The 16,304-nt window shown below is 42.5% G+C and overlaps 1 protein-coding gene across 6 annotated transcripts in view; it reads left to right on the top strand.

The window, feature by feature from the left end:
- Positions 1-10,394, top strand: part of pdss2 (prenyl (decaprenyl) diphosphate synthase, subunit 2) — a 201,484-nt gene extending 191,090 nt beyond the window's left edge. For 3 of the 6 annotated variants that reach the window (XM_078542524.1, XM_078542522.1, XM_078542523.1), the window contains exon 9: positions 9,271-10,394. In XM_078542524.1, coding sequence (XP_078398650.1) covers positions 9,271-9,426 — 156 coding nt within the window. In that variant the 3' untranslated portion in view covers positions 9,427-10,394. Of the gene's footprint in view, positions 1-567; positions 617-1,069; positions 1,124-9,270 lie in introns of those variants that run through there. The other 3 variants (XR_013576649.1, XM_078542527.1, XM_078542526.1) reach the window with 2 other exon arrangements.
- The last annotated feature ends 5,910 nt before the right edge of the window (positions 10,395-16,304 follow it).

Here is a 16,304-nt window from a genome sequence, read left to right as displayed (position 1 = left end):
ATGAGATCTGATTCCACTATACTTTTTTCTTGGCACGTTCCAAATCTTATCCACTACGCAAATAAATTTCTCCTCGTTTGCCTTCTGGTTCTCTTGCCAATTATTTTAAATATGACTTCTGCTTACTGATCCACTTGCCAGGGGAAACAGTCTCTCCCACTCTTGTTTTATCAATACCCTTTATAACTTTGAATACCTCTAATAGGTTTCCCCTTCACCATCTCAGCTCTGAAGAGAGCAATCCCAGCTTCTGCAACCTCTCCACATTGCTGAAGCCTCTCATCCCTGCTACCATCCTGGTAAATCTCCTCTGTCCCCTCTCCAAGAATTTGATATCCTTTCTAAAGTGTGGGGCCCAGGATTGTACGCAATAATCCAGCTGAGGTTTAACTAATGATTTGTAAAGGATTAGAATGACCACCACCTCTTATTGTTCAATGCCCCTATTTACAATGCCCAGTTTAAAAAAAAGGAAGCTGTGCATTTAGATGCACGACCACCAGACATCTTTAAAAGCTTTATAGCCAATTAAGTACTTTTTGAAGTATTGTCATCATTGTCATGCAGGAAATGCAGCAGTGAATGTGTGCACAACAAACTCCCACAAACAGCAATGTGATAACGATTAGATCATCTGTTTTTTGTGATGTTGATTGGGGGATAAATATTGGCCAGGACACCGAGGAGAACTCCCCTGCTCGTCTTCGAATAGTGTCATGGGATCTTTTAGATCCACCCAGCCAGGTATATCGTGCCTCGGTATAATGTCTATTCCAAAAAACAGCTCCTCCAACAGTGCAGTGCTCCTTCAGTGCTTAAGCCCTTGAGTGGGAAATAACCACAGCTAGCACTGTATCCCATGCATTTCCTTAACCACCTTATCAACTTGCCCTCCTTTCAAAATTTCAAAATTTTATGTAGATATGCATCCCCAGGTCCCTCTGCTCTTGACCCCCCCCCCCCCAACCAATCATTCTGTCTGGGAATAGTGGTGTCACTCTATGCATCCCTATTTACAGTGTGACGTGTCTAATTATGGCAGTTTTCATTTTAAATGTCAATATTGCAGATTTAATCATGGAAAGAAAACTGACAGGAAGTGAATGCAGCCATTTTATGAAAGGTGGGTAGTTAACAGAACGAAAAATGTAAACTCAGAAAACTTTCAAATTGAATTGTGAGAGTAATGGTAATGAGCCACCCCCTACAGAGGACCATAGACATCGCTCTCCATTAGAGAGAGACAATTGATTATATAGCTTGAGCAGCACCACTCTATATCAAGCGCGGGGCAGGGCAAGGAGGCAGGCCTCCGTAAACCACCACCGCTGGTACAGGGATTGAATCCCTGCTGTTGGCGTCATTCTGCATCACTGCCTCCGAGGATACAGATGTAAGCTCCTGAGGCTGTTGGAGAGGCAAGGTTTGATCAGGGATAGTCAGCATGGCTTTGTCAAAGGGAGGTCATGCATAACAAATTTGATTGAATTTTTTGAGGAGGTGACCAGGTGTGTAAATGAGGGTAGTGCAGTTGATGTAGCTTTTATGGATTTCAACAAAGCCTTTGACAAGGTCCCACATGGGAGACTTATAAAGAAGGCAAATGCACATGGGGTACAGGGTAATTTGATAAGGTGGATTCAAAATTGGCTTAGTTGTAGGAGACAGAGGGTGATAACAGAAGGATGCTTTAGTGACTGGAAGCCAGTGTCCAGTGGCGTACCACAGGGATCTGTGCTGGGTTCCCTATTATTTGTCATTTATGTAAACGACATAGATGACTATGTGGGGGGTAGGATTAGTAAGTTTGCGGATGACACAAAGATTGGCCGGGTGGTTAACAGTGAGGCTGAGTGTCTTGGGCTACAGAAAGATATAGACGGGATGGTCAAATGGGCAGAGAAGTGGCAGATGGAATTTAACCCTAAAAAGTGTGAGGTGATACACTTTGGAAGGAGTAATTTGACAAGGAAGTATTCAATGAACTGCATGACACTAGGAAGTTCTGAGGAACAAAGGGACCTTGGCGTGTGTGTCCATAGATCTCTGAAGGCGGAGGGGCATGTTAGTGGGGTGGTGAAAAAGACATATGGGACACTTGCCTTTATCAATCGAGGCATAGATTACAAAAGTATGGAGGTCATGTTGGAGTTGTATAGAACCTTGGTGAGGCCACAGCTGGAGTACTGTGTGCAGTTCTGGTCGCCACATTATAGGAAGGATGTGATTGCACTGGAGAAGGTGCAGAGGAGATTCACCAGGATGTTGCCTGGGATGAAACATTTAAGTTATGAAGAGAGGTTGGATAGACTTGGGTTGTTTTCGTTGGGGCAGAGAAGACTGAGGGGCGACCTGATCGAGGTGTACAAGATTATGAGGGGCATGGACAGGGTGGATAGGGAGCAGCTGTTCCCTTTAGTTGAAGCGTCAGTCACAAGGGGACACAAGTTCAAGTTGAGGGGCAGGAGGTTTAGGGGGGATGTGAGGAAAAACTTTTTTACCCAGAGGGTGATGACGGTTTGGAATGCGCTGCCTGGGAGGGTGGTGGAGGCGGGTGGCCTCACATCCTTTAAAAAGTACCTGGATGAGCACTTGGCACGTCATAACATTCAAGGCTATGGGCCAAGTGCTGGTAAATATGATTAGGTAGGTAGGTCAGGTGTTTCTCACGTGTCGGTGCAGACTCGATGGGCCGAAGGGCCTCTTCTGCGCTGTGAGATTCTGTGAGGCAAATTGACAACTGATATTCACAACCTTTTCACACAGAATAATTAATGCATGGACTAAACTGTTGGAGAGAGTAGTAAAAGCAAGAACCAACTGGATGCTGTAGTGGCAGGACTTCAGGGTTTTTCTGGATGGATGAACAGAGATGAGCCAAATGGCCACCTCATTTGATTAGTTTGAGACGTATAACTTTATAAAATCCTGGAAAAAAAGGTTATGTCTAAGCTTTTCATCTTGCGCTCATCAGGGCAGTCATAAGAATAACAACATAAGGAGAAAACAACAACCCTGTTTTAACCAAACAAAAGAAGTGACAGCCATTCGCTGACTCATTCCTTAGGGCAATGCCTTGACCAATCAGGGTCAAGCTGCCTGGTTTAAATTTCAAACAATGCTTGGCAGTTAACTGCCTGTCACCATCAGTGGTGCATTATCCATGGCAACACCACTTGCCAACCAATCAGCACTCTCTTCACTTACAGTATAGAATCACAGAATTTTAACGGCACAGAAGGAGGCCATTCGGCCCATTGTGTCTGCACCGGCTCTCCAAATGAGCATTATGACCTAGTGCCATTGCCCTGCCTTTTCCCCTTACCCCTGCACATTGTTTCTATTCAAATAATCATCTGATGCTGCCTTGAATGCCTCGATTGAACCTGCCTCCACCACACTTCCAGGCAGTGCGTTCCAAACCCGAACCACTATTTCTGTGAAAAAGTTTTTTCTCGCGACATATTTGCTTGTTCTGCAAATCACTTTGAATCTGTGCCCTCTCATTCTTGATCCTTTTACGAGCAGAAATAGCTTCTCCCTATCTACTCTGTCCAGCCCCCTCATGGGGGCTTTATAGAACATCTCTATCAAATCTCCTCTTAGCTTTCTCTCCAAAGAGAACGGTCCCAACCTCTCCAATCTACCTTTGTAACTGAAGTTTCTCATCCCTGGAGTCATTCTCGTAAACCTCTTCTGCACTCTCTCCAATGTGTTCACATCCTATAATGTGGTGCCCAGAACTGTACACAGTACTCCAGCTGAGGTCTAATGAGTGTCTTATGTAAATTCAGCATAACCTCTTTGCTCTTGTGCTCTAAGCTCCTACTAATAAAGCCCAGGATACTATATGCTTTATTAACTGCTCTCTCAACCTGTCCTGCCACCTTCAATGATCTATGCACATGTACACCCAGGTCTCTCTGTTCCTAAACCCCCTTCAAAATTTCACCCCTTATTTTATATTGTCTGTCCCATGTTCTTCCTACCAAAATGTATCACCTCACACTTCTCCACACTGAACTTCATCTGCCACCTATCTGCCCACTCCACCAACTTTTCTATGTCCTTTTGAAGTTCTACACTGTCCTCCTCACAGTTTACAACACTCCCAAGCTTCATGCCATCCGCAAACTTTGACACTGTCCCCTGCACACCAAGATCTAGATCATCAATATATATCAGGAAAAGCAAGGGTCCCCAACATCAACTCCTGGGGAACTGCACTAAAAACCTTCCTCCAGCCTGAAAAATATCCATTGACCACTACTCTCTGCTTCCTATTTCTCAGCCAATTTTGTATCCACGTTGCTACTGTCCCTTATATTCCTTGAGCAATAACTTTTTGAACAAGGGTGTAATGTTTGTAATTCTCCAATCCTCTGGCACCTCCCCTGAGTCTAGGGAAGACTGAAAAATTATGTCCAGTGTCCCTGCAATTTTTACTCTCACTTCTTTCAATATCCTTGGATGCACCTCGTCTGGTCTGGTGCCTTGTCAACTTTAAGTACCGACAGCCTATTCAACACTTCCTCCTTATCAATTTTGAACCCTTCTAGTGACAGAATTTCCTTGTCTGTCACCATGGCCCGGGTAACACCTTGGTAAAGCCGGATTGTTGTTTTCCCCTTATACTGGTTTTCTTGCAAGTGTCCTGATGAATGCAAGATGAATAGCTTAGACATGTCAGAAACAAAAATAAAAATAAAAATACCTGGAAAAACTCAACAGGTCTGACAGCATCTGTGGAGAGGAATACAATTAATGTTTCAAGTCCGTATGACTTCAACAGAACCAAGGAAAAATAGAAGAGTGGTGAAATATAAGCTGGTTTAAGGGGGGGTGGGACAAGTAGAGCTGGATAGAGGGCCAGTGATAGGTGGAGATAACCAAAAGATGTCATAGACAAAAGGACAAAGAGGTGTTGACGGTGGTGATATTAGCTAAGAAATGTGCTGGCCCTCTGTCCAGCTCTACTTGTCCCACCTCCTCCTTAAACCAGCTTATATTTCACCTCTCTTCTATTTTTCCTTAGTTCTGTTGAAGAGTCTCGAAACGTTAACTGTGTTCCTCTCCGCAGATGCTGTCAGACCTGCTGAGATTTTCCAGGTATTTTTATTTTTGTTTTTGTTTTAGATTTCCAGCATCCGCAGTTTTTTTGCTTTTACCTTAGACATGTCTCTTTTTTCAGCAATGCTCAAGTTCTGTACCACCATGCAACCATTTTTAAAATCCCGTTTGGACAGGAAGTAAAGCATATTACTGTTGCTTTGTTCAATTCTGAATGTCACAAGACATTGATTTATTTTTTGAGATTGTTATAATTCACAACTGTAGAATTTTAGAGAAGTTTGAGTTAAGCAAACTGTTAAGCAAGACTACCCTACATTTTAACAGCCATTAACTTAGATTGGTCAAAGTGAAAAACAATCTTAGTTATATTCGTTGTGTCCTGATATTTACACCTTAAGGATTTTTTCAATCTTTAAAATGACAACAATGTGCATTTATATAGTGACTTCTAACCCATAAAAATGCCCAGTTGCTTCAGAGATGGAAGGAAAAAAATTAACCATGAAGCCAAAGATAGTAAGCAAACCAAAAGCTTGCTTAAAAAGTTGGGTTTCAAGGAAGATCATAGAGCAAAAAAACAGAAAATGTTGGAAAAAGATCATAAAGCAGTTTGAAAGTTGGAGAGGCAGAGGGAAATGGAGAATTCTGTGGGGAGAGGTTGTGGTGCTGGAGGAGGTTATAGTGATAGTGAGAGACAGAACAATGAAAGGATTTAAACACAAGAATGAAAATTTTAAATTTGAGTTGTTGAAGGGCTAGTAGCAAATACAAATCAGTGAAAACAGGAGTAATAGACGAGAAGGACTTGGTGCCGCATTGGCTTGGTGCAACAGAATTTTGGATGAGTTAAGCTTGATGGAGGGTGGAATGATCAAACCTGGAGCTGACGAATGATGTGCATGAGTCAGGGATGGAGGTGGACTAAGTTAGAGGTGTAAATAGGCAGTCTTTGTGATGAAGAGAATATGAGGAAATGGAACAGTTTTTTAAATTCATTTGTGGGATGTCAATGTCGCTGGCCAGGCCAGTGTTTATTGCCCACCCCTAATTGCCCTTGAGAAGGTGGTGGTGAGTTGCCTTCTTGAACCGCTGCAGGCCATGTGGTGTAGGTACACCTACAGTGCTGTTAGGGAGGGAGTTCCAGGATTTTGACCCAGTGGCAGTGAAGGAACGGCGATATATTTCCAAGTCAGGATGGTGAGTGACTTGGAGAGGAACTTCTAGGTGGTGGTGTTCCCATGTGTCTGCTGCCCTTGTCCTTCTAGATGGTAGTGGTTTTAGGTTTGGAAGATGCTGCCTAAGGAGCCTTGATGAGTTTCTGTAGTGCATCTTGTAGATGGTATATACTGCTGCTACTGTGCGTTAATGGTGGAGGGAGTGAATGTTTGTGAATGTGGCCCCAATCAAGCGGGCTGCTTTGTCTTGGATGGTGTCGAGCTTTTTAAGTGGTCTTGGAGCTGCACACATCCAGGCAAGTGGATCCATCACACTCCTGACTTGTGCCTTGTAGATGGTGGACAGGTTTTGGGGAGTCAGGAGGTGAGTTAATCGCCACAGGATTCCTAGCCTCTGACCTGCTTTAGTAGCCACAGTATTTATATGGCTAGTCCAGTTCAGTTTCTGGTCAATGGTAGCCCGCTGGATGTTGATAGTGGGGGATTCAGCGATGGTAATGCCGTTGAACGTCATGGGGCAATGGTTGGATTCTCCTTTGATGGAGATGGTCATTGCCCGGCACTTGTGTGGTGCAAATGTTACTTGCCACTTGTCAACCCAGGTCTTGCTGCATTTGGACATGGACTGCTTCGGTATCTGAGGAGTCACGAATGGTGCGGAACATTGTGCAATCGTCAGCGAATAATCCCACTTCTGACCTTACGATGGAAAGAAGGTCATTGATGAAGCACTGAAGATGGTTGGGCCCAGGACACTACCCTGAGGAGCTCCTGCAATGATGTCCTGGAACTGAGATGATTGACCTTCAACAACCACGACCATCTTCCTTTGTGCTAGGTATGACTCCGACCAGCACAGAATTTTCCCCCTGATTCCCATTGACTTCAGTTTTGCTGGGGCTCCTTGATGCCACACTTGGTCAAATGTGGCCTTGATGTCAAGGGCAGTCACTCTCACCTCACCTTGGGAGTTCAACTCTTTTGTCCATGTTTGAACCAAGGCTGTAATGAGAGCAGGAGCTGAGTGGCCCTGGCGGAACCCAATCTGGGCATCAGTGAGCAGGTTATTGCTAAGCAAATGCCGCTTGATAGCACTGTTGATGACGCCTTCCATCATTTTACTGATGATGGAGAGTCGACTGATGGGACAGTAATTGGCCAGGTTGAATTTGTCTAGCTTTTTGTGTACAGGACAAACCTGGGCAATTTTCCACATTGCTGGGTAGATGCCAGTGTTGCAGCTGTACTGGAACAGCTTGGTTAGGGGCGCGGCAAGTTCTGGAGCACAGGGCTTCAGTACTATTGCTGGAATGTTGTCAGGGCCCGTCGCCTTTTCAGTGTCCAGTACTTTCAGTCGTTTCTTGGTATCATGTGGAGTGGCACTTCTGGTTCAAGTTTGTTGCAACAGCGTCAGCCTTATCTTTTGCACTGGTATGCTGGGCTTCTCCATCCTTAACGATAGCAATATTTGTGGAGCCTCCTCCTCCAGTGAGTTGTTTAATTATCCACCACCATTCACGACTGGATGTGGCAGGACTGTAGAGCTTAGATCTGATCTGTTGGGTGTGGAATTGCTTAGCACTGTCTATTGCATGTTACTTATGTTGTTTGGCACGCAAGTAGTCCTGTGTTGTAGCTTCACCAGGTTGACACCTTATTTTTTGTCATGCCTGGTACTGCTCCTGGCATGCCCTCCTGCACTCTTCATTGAATTGATCCCCTGGCTTGGTGGTAATAGTAGAATGGGGGATATGCTGGGCCATGAGGTTACAGATTGTGTTAGAGAACAATTCTGCTGCTGCTGATGGCCCACAGCGCCTCATGTTTGCCCAGTCTTGAGTTGCTGGATCTGTTCAAAATATATCCCATTTAGCACGATGGTAGTGCCACACAACACGATGGAGGGTATCCTCAGTGTGAAGACAGGATTTCATCTCCATATCGTCTGTGCAGTGGTCACTCCTACCGATACTATCATGAACGGATGCATCTGCGGCAGGCAGGCTGGTGAGGATGTGGTCAAATATTTTTTCCCCTCTTTTTGGTCCCCTCACCATCTGCCACAGACCCAGTCTAGCAGCTATGTCCTCATCGCACCACATTGCTTGAAGTCACATGTAGACTTGACCAGGTAAGGATGGCAGATTTGCTTCCCAAAAGGACATTAGTGAACCAGCTGGGTTTTCACGACAATTGTTTTATGGTCATCATTAGACTTTTAACTCCAGCTTTTTACTGAAGTCAAATTTCACCATCTGCCTTGGTAGGATTTGAAGCCAGGTCCCCAGAGCTTAACTCTAGGTTTCTGGATTACTAGTCCAGTGACAGTGCCAGTACGCCACCACCTCCCCTTAAAAGTACCTTGATGGTTTATTTAAAGTTCCTGATGTAGGTGAAATACAACTGCTTTTATTAAAATTGATTGATATGGCATATGTTAATTGGAAGTAAATAGAAGCAACTATATTGGATAATTTAGTCATTCAGATTTTGTAAACGCTAATGTAGTTCTGGGTGCCTTTGTCATGTCACTTTAAGGTACATAGCTTTTTGTTTTTTAATTGAGCTCTCTGCATCCTGTAATTGTTCCAGTAACATTTAAAATGAGTAACTTTAATTTTTGCAAATACTCAGGTTCCTGGAATGTTTCTGAAACACATGAAATTGCCTTGCACAGATGTGCATTTTAACAATTTTCTACTTTGTTTTGAGCCATATAGGATTACTAATGGCAATGAAAGTTCCTCTCAATGCACTGTGGGTATTTCTTGGCACCTGTCCGTAAAAGCCTTCATTTGCAAGTGAGATCATTCCGAACCTGTTGTTTGAACTGATTAATATGTTTATTTTTCTTGAAGTTATTAAAATAGAGCCAGTACAGTAGTGTCTATGTCTTATATCACTGGGTGTGCAGAGACATGCTTGTTTTTACATAAATGGCCAAGTATGCAGGTACACATTCTGAACTAGTGTTTTACATGTATGCACTTACACAGATCCTTTATTTTTCTGCTTACTGTAGTTGCATCGAATTATCAAGGCTGGAAAAGGTGTGAGTTCATCTCTTGATTTATGCTATTACCATGGAAACCAGGCTTTGGAAGCCCTCCGATGCTTTCCTACTTCTGAAGCCAGATCAACTCTGGAAAACATTGTTTATGCTGTGACCAAATTCTGACTGGTGGAATTGCATTGACATTGACAGAAATCAAACTATAATAAATCTTTGTGGGTAAGCTGTTGGTGAGGCCTGGTACTTAATCTTCCTTTTTTTTAAAAAATGAATAGTTTGTGGCAATTGAAATGTTGCACAGTGATGGAGAAAGGCTGTTCTTTTAATCACAGTGAAACAAAGCAAGATAGCAAAACCCTCCCCACCCCTTGTATGCCTGCAAACAAATTTGCAGAAAGGTCAAACAGTTTTCCCTTGTCATGCCAGAAGCACACTGGAGGCAGCAAGGGCAGAAATAATTAATGAGATTTTCTGCTGTGACCTCAGCAAATGGACAGGAAATAAGGCCGTATTGATTGGACACAACCAAGGATGGCGCCACAGTGGTGGCCTGTGGTTTTTCCCTACACTTGGAGGGCGGGGGTGGGGGTGGTGCGGGGAGGTGGTTGGAATGAGACTGCAGGTGTTGCAAGAAACACTCCATAACCTGTCTGATAGATCTGCTATGTCAGAATAATAATTATCACCGTGCAGGGCAATTGTAAGGATAAGGATTTTGCCTGAGGCTGTGCAAACAATGTAGTAGCTTAAAAAATTATAAATTGTCTAAGTTCCGATTTGTGAATTGTGGAAAAGATGGTTTGATTTACACAGAATGTTGTACATTACACATACAATCAAGATTTTTTTTCACCATTTTTTTTGTTACTGTCGATTTTTCTTTAGGGATTCCCTGTTTGTTGGGAAAGTCCATGTTTATGCCTTCAGCCAGGTACAGCTGTTAACTTGTGTAATACTACAATAGCAAAGAGATCATTTGTTTACTTAGTAAAGCTAGTAAAGGTTTATTTATTAATTTGTACATGCCTGTTTTGCATTCTCCCAAAAATTTGCCTTTTTGTGATTGTATCTGTTGATGGCTCTAACCAAAGGTTGAGGAGGTATGTTTTTATAATAAAATGCAATAAGCAAAATGTATCTGTCTCATGCCTGCATGCTCTTTCCATTAATCTTGCACCTTTGTCATGTTCATGCTGAGAAAAGCAATTGAAAATAAGTCCCTTTTTAACCTTAGGACTTAGAGATGTCTTGCACTGTGAAACACACAATGACAGTAGCAGTATATGGGATATCAAGTCTGTAAATTGACACTGTCTCTATTTTGTTCATAGAGATGATTTTTGTGGTTTGCATTCATGCAACCTGAGAGCAACGTTGACAAGAAGGCTGAGTTTACATAAATGGTCTGGACTGCGGCTAAACTACCTTTCTTTCTTCTGTGGTGTAATTACAGCCCAACTTTAATCTGAAGACAGCTAGCACAGCAAGCAGATTTTATTACCAAGTTCACTCAAATAATTAGCGTGTTTACTTTCTCCAGATTCCTGACAAAAAGTATCTTGCCAGTCAACTCCGGCTGCTTTTTGCAACAACTTTTGTTGTCCTCTCTATGCTCTTTCAGCACACTAAGAAAGCATTTAAGAAAAACGATTTTCTTGAAAGATGACGTGGGTGTAGTAGGTTTTGTTTTCCAACTGGATGCCCTTCCAAAGCCAGGTGTTCAGAGGGAAATATACAAACGTGCAAATTAGGAGCAGGGGAAGGACATTCGACCTCGCTCCGCCATTTCGGAAGATCATGATTGTGGCCTCAACTCCACTTTCCCACCTATCCCCCAATACCTTTTGATCCTGTCTCTACCGCTCTCTGAGGGATAAAATTGCACACCCCTCTGGGAGAAAAAGGTTTCCCTCATGTCCATCGTAAATGAGAGATCTATTCATTTTAAACTGTGTCCCTTAGTTCTAGTCTCTCCCACAAGGAGGAACATCCTTTCAGCATCCACCATGTTAGGTCCCCTCAGAATCTTATATGTTTCAATAAAATCGCCTCTCTTTCTTCTAAACTCCAACAGATAACAGGCCCAGTCTGTCCAACCTTTCCTCATAAGATAGCCCCACATCTCAGGAATCAGTCAAGTGAACCTTCTCTGAACTGCTTCTAATACAATTATGTCCTTTCTTAAATAAGACCACCAAAACTGTGCACAGTACTCGAGATGTGGTCTCACCTATTCCCTGTACAACTCTAGAAAAGCTTCCCTACTTTTATATTTCATTCCCCTTAAAATAAACAACAATCTTCTATTTGCCTCCCTGATCACTTGCTGTACCTGCATACTAACTTTTCATGATTCATGTACCAGACCACTCGGGTCCCTCTGTACCACAGAATCCTGCAATCTCTCTCCATTTAAATAATATGCTGCTTTTCTATTCCTCTTATGAAAGTGGACAAGTTCACGTTTTCCCACATTATAATTCATCTGCCAAGTTTTTGCCCACTCACTTAATCTATCTGTGTCCCTTTGCAGACTCCTGGTGTCCTCTTCACAATTTACTGTCCTACCTGTCTTTGTGCCATCAGCAAATTTAGCAACCTACATTCAGTGCCTTCATCCAAGTTCCCCTTTATCAACGTTGCTTGTTGCTTCCTCAAAGAATTCCAATAAATTCATCAAACATGATTTCCCTTTCACAAAACCATGTTGACTCTGCCTAATTGCTTTGAGATTTACTAAGTGCCCTGTGTTATGATCCTATGCCAGATCCCCAAGTTTTGGTAAGATCCGGTTAGGGACTAATAATGTATTGTTTAAAGTAGACAAAAGTTGAAATTCAAGAAACTTACTAAGTGAATAAAGTCACAAGATTCCATGGGTTTTGAACAAACAAAAACAAACTTAAAGGTCAGAAAGATAAAACTTTTTACAATATCCATCTTATAGTCTAACAATCATCTAAGTATGAGGTACATGTAAATTAACAGGCAACCTGTGGTCAAACACACTACACTGCAGAATAAATGACAAATGTGACTAAAACAGATTCCACGGATTTCTCAACAACCCACCCAAACATCAGTGACACTGAGCCAACCAATCTCACTGAAACTTCGTGTCTCTCTCTCTCTCACACACACACACACACACAAGGGATCCTAAGCTTCACCTTCGAAGACCTCGCCTTGGAATTATCTCCAAATGTTGCTCCAACTCGGACAGCATCAACGATGGCCCACCTCGCAGTGTTTCAGTCTTGCCTCCAGAGATTCCATCCCCCTAGATTCCCGAGTCTACACTCAAGCGCAAACTCACAAGCCCAATTTCAGCTCTTCAGCTGTGCCAAGCAAAACATTACAGCTCCAAAGGGCTATGTTTGCCCCAAAGACCTGCAGCACGGAGTCACCAACCTTGGCAATTGGGAAGGGTAGCCTCGAGGGAGAGTTCACAGAGTGTATTAGAGATTGTTTCTTGGAGCAATATGTTGTGGAACCAACCAGAGAGCAGACTATTCTGGATTTGGTTTTGTGAAATGAGATGGGATTAATGATCTCATAGTAAAGGATCCTCTAGGGAAGAGTAATCATAGCATGCTAAAATTTCAAGTTCAGTTTGAGAGCGAGAAACTTGAGTCCCACACTAGTGTTCTAGAGTTAAACAAAGGTAACTACATAGGCATGAGGGCAGATTTGGCCCTCGTGGACTGGGCAGGAAGACTACAAGGTAGGGCAGTTGATGAACAGTGGCAGATATTTAAGGAGATATTCAATTCCTCCCAAGTAAAATATATTCCAAAGAGGAAGAAAGATGGTAAGAGGGGGAAAAAGCGTCCATGGCTAAGCAAGGAAGTTAAAGATAACTTAAAGGCAAAAACTAAGGCATACCAAATTGCAAAGGTCAGTGGCAGGCTGGAAGATTGGGAAACTTTTAAAGATCAACAAAGGGTTACTAAAAAAATAATAAAAAGAGCAAAGGTAAATTATGAAAGAAAACTAGCGCAAAATGTAAAAACTAATAGCAAAAGCTTCTACAAGTATATAAAAAGAAAGAGAGTAGCTAAAGTGAATGTTGGTCCCTTGGAGGATGAGACTGGGGAGTTAACAGTGGGGAATGCAAAAATGGCAGTGACGCTTAATCAATACTTTGCCTCAGTTTTCATGATGGAGAACATTATTACCACCTCAATAGTAACACATAGTGCAGAGGGTATAGAGAAGGAGGAACTTAGAACAATCACCATCACCAGGGAAAAAGTACTGAGCAAACTATTGGGATTAAAGGGTGACAAGTCCCCAGGACCTGATGGCCTACATCCCAGGGTCTTAAAGGAAGTGGCATCGGAGATAGTGGATGCACTGGCTTTAATATTCCAAAATTCCCTGGATTCTGGAAAGGTTCCAGTGGATTGGAAAAATGCTAATATTATGCCCTTATTCAAAAAGGGGGGGAGGCAGAAAGAAGGAAACTATAGACCAGTTAGTTTAACGTCTGTCGTTGGGAAATTGTTGGAATCTATTGTTAAGGAAGTAGTAATGGGGCATTTGGAAAGTCAAAATGCAATCCATCAGAGTCAGCATAGTTTTATGAAGAGTAAATCGTGTTTGACTAATTTGCTAGAGTTCTTTGAAGATGTGACAAGCAAAATGGATAATGGGGATCCTGTAGATATAGTATATCTGGACTTCCAGAAGGCCTTTGATAAGATGCCGCACAAAAGATTAATACACAAGATAAGATCACACGGAGTTAGGGGTAATATATTAGCTTGGATAGAGGATTGGCTAACCAACAGAAAGCAGAGAGTGGGGATAAATGGGTCTTTTTCTAGATGGCAAGCTTTAACTAGTGGGGTGCCACTGGGTTCAGTCCTTGGGCCCCAACTATTTACAATCTATATTAATGAATTGGATTCAGGGATAAAAGGTACTATAGCTAAATTTGCAGATGACACCAAAATAGGCGAGAAAGTAAGTTGCAATGAAGAAATAAGAAATTTACAAATGGATATAGGCAGGTTAGGTGAATGGGCCAAAATGTGGCAGATGGAGTTTGACGTGGATAAGTGTGAGGTTATCCATTTTGGTTGGAAGAATAAAAAGGCGGCTTATTTTTAAATGGAGAGAAACTTCAGAATGCTTCAGTGCAGAGGGATCTGGGTGTCCTCGTGTATGAATCGCTGAAAGCTAGTATGCAGATACAGCAGGTAATAAGGAAGGCTAATGGAATTTTTGCACTTATTGCTAAAGGAATAGAGTATAAAAATAGGGACGTGTTGTTGCAACTGTACAAGGCATTGGTGAGACCGCACCTGGAGTACTGTGCACAGTTTTGGTCCCCTTACTTGAGGAAGGATGTAGTTGCGTTGGATGCGGTTCAGAGGAGGTTCACTAGATTGATTCCAGAGATGCGGGGCTTGTCTTATGAGGAGAGATTAAGCAGTTTAGAAGGATGAGAGGAGATCTAATTGAGGTATATAAGATGCTAAAGGGGATAGACAAAGTAGACGTGGAGTGCATGTTTCCCCTTGTGGGGCATTCCAGAACGAGAGGCCATAGTTTTAGGCTAAGGGGTGGTAGATTAAATCACTGCTGGTCTGCACGTGCACGGAAACTCCGCAGACTGTCAGGACTTGGAGTTGCTGACCGCTATTCTGGACGAGCAGGTAAGTGTGGCTTTCATAACACCTGCTATAACCTTTTTTTAAAAAAATCATTCAAGAGATGTGGGCTTCGCTGGCAAGGCCAGCATTTATTGCCCATCCCTAATTGCCCTTGAGAAGGTGGTGTTGAGCTGCCTTCTTCAACTGCTGCAGTCCTGTGGTGTAGGTACAGCCACAGTTCTGTTAGGGAGGGAGTTCCAGGATTTTGACCCAGCGACAGTGAAGGAACATCGATATATTTCCAAGTCGGGATGGTGAGTGACTTGGAGGGAAACTTTAGATGGTGGTGTTCCCATGTGTCTGCTGCCCTAGATGGTAGTGGTTGTGGGTTTGGAAAGTGCTGTCTAAGGAGCCTTGGTGAGTTTCTGCAGTACATCTTGTAGATGGTCCACATAATAATAATAGATCCTTAATAAATCCCAGCAATTTCCCCACGACAGATGTTAAGCTAACGAGCTTGTAGTTTCCTGCTTTCTGTGTCTCTCTTGAATGGAGGAGTTACATACGCTATTTTCCAATCTGATGGGACCTTTCAGGAATCTAGGGAATTTTGTAAAATTAAAATGAATGCATCCACTATCTCAGCAGCAAATTCTTTTAAGACCCTAGGATGAAGTCCATCAAGACCTGGGGACTTGTCAGCCTTTAGTTGTAATAATTTTCTCAGTACCCTTTCCTTGGTGGTAATTGTTTTAAGTTCCTCCCTCCCTTTAACCTCTTGATTTACAATTATTTTGGGGCATTATTTGTGTCTTATGCAGTGAAGAAAGACTCAAAATCTCTGTTCAATTCATCTGCCATTCCCTTATTTTCCACTTAGTTCCCCAGACTCTTTCTAATGGACTAGCACTCACTTTGGTTATTCCTTTCCTTTGTAAATACCTGTAGAAACTCATACTATCTGGTTTTATATTTCTAGCTAGCTTTCTCTCATATTCCAATTTCTCCCTCCTTATTGTTCTTTTAGTCGTTCTTCGCTTTCTTTTATATTCTGTCCAATCTTTTGACCTGCCACTAATCTTCACAGAAGTGTACACATTTTCTTTCATTTCTGATACTATTTTTAACTTTGTGAGTTAGCCACGGATGGTACATCCTTTCTCTAGAGTCTTTCTTTCTCACTGGAATATATCTTTGCTGAGTGTTATGAAATACCTCTTTAAATGTCTGCCACTGTATCTCTACTAACCTATCCCTTAACCTAATTTCCCAGGCCACACTGAAGCCAGCTCTGTCTTCACGCCCTCATAATTGCCCTTATTTAAATTTAAAACACTAATCTTAGACCTACTCTTCTCTCCCTCAAATGCAAAATTTAATCATGTTATGATCACTGCTAACTAGGGTCGCCTTTACTATAATTAATTCTGTCTCATTGCTCAT

This window comes from Cetorhinus maximus, chromosome 5 (assembly GCF_964194155.1).
Source record: "Cetorhinus maximus chromosome 5, sCetMax3.hap1.1, whole genome shotgun sequence".
In the NCBI taxonomy this organism is placed as follows: domain Eukaryota; kingdom Metazoa; phylum Chordata; class Chondrichthyes; order Lamniformes; family Cetorhinidae; genus Cetorhinus; species Cetorhinus maximus.
The sequence above is the reverse complement of the archived record's forward strand: the minus strand, read 5'-3'. Positions and strand labels throughout refer to the sequence as shown.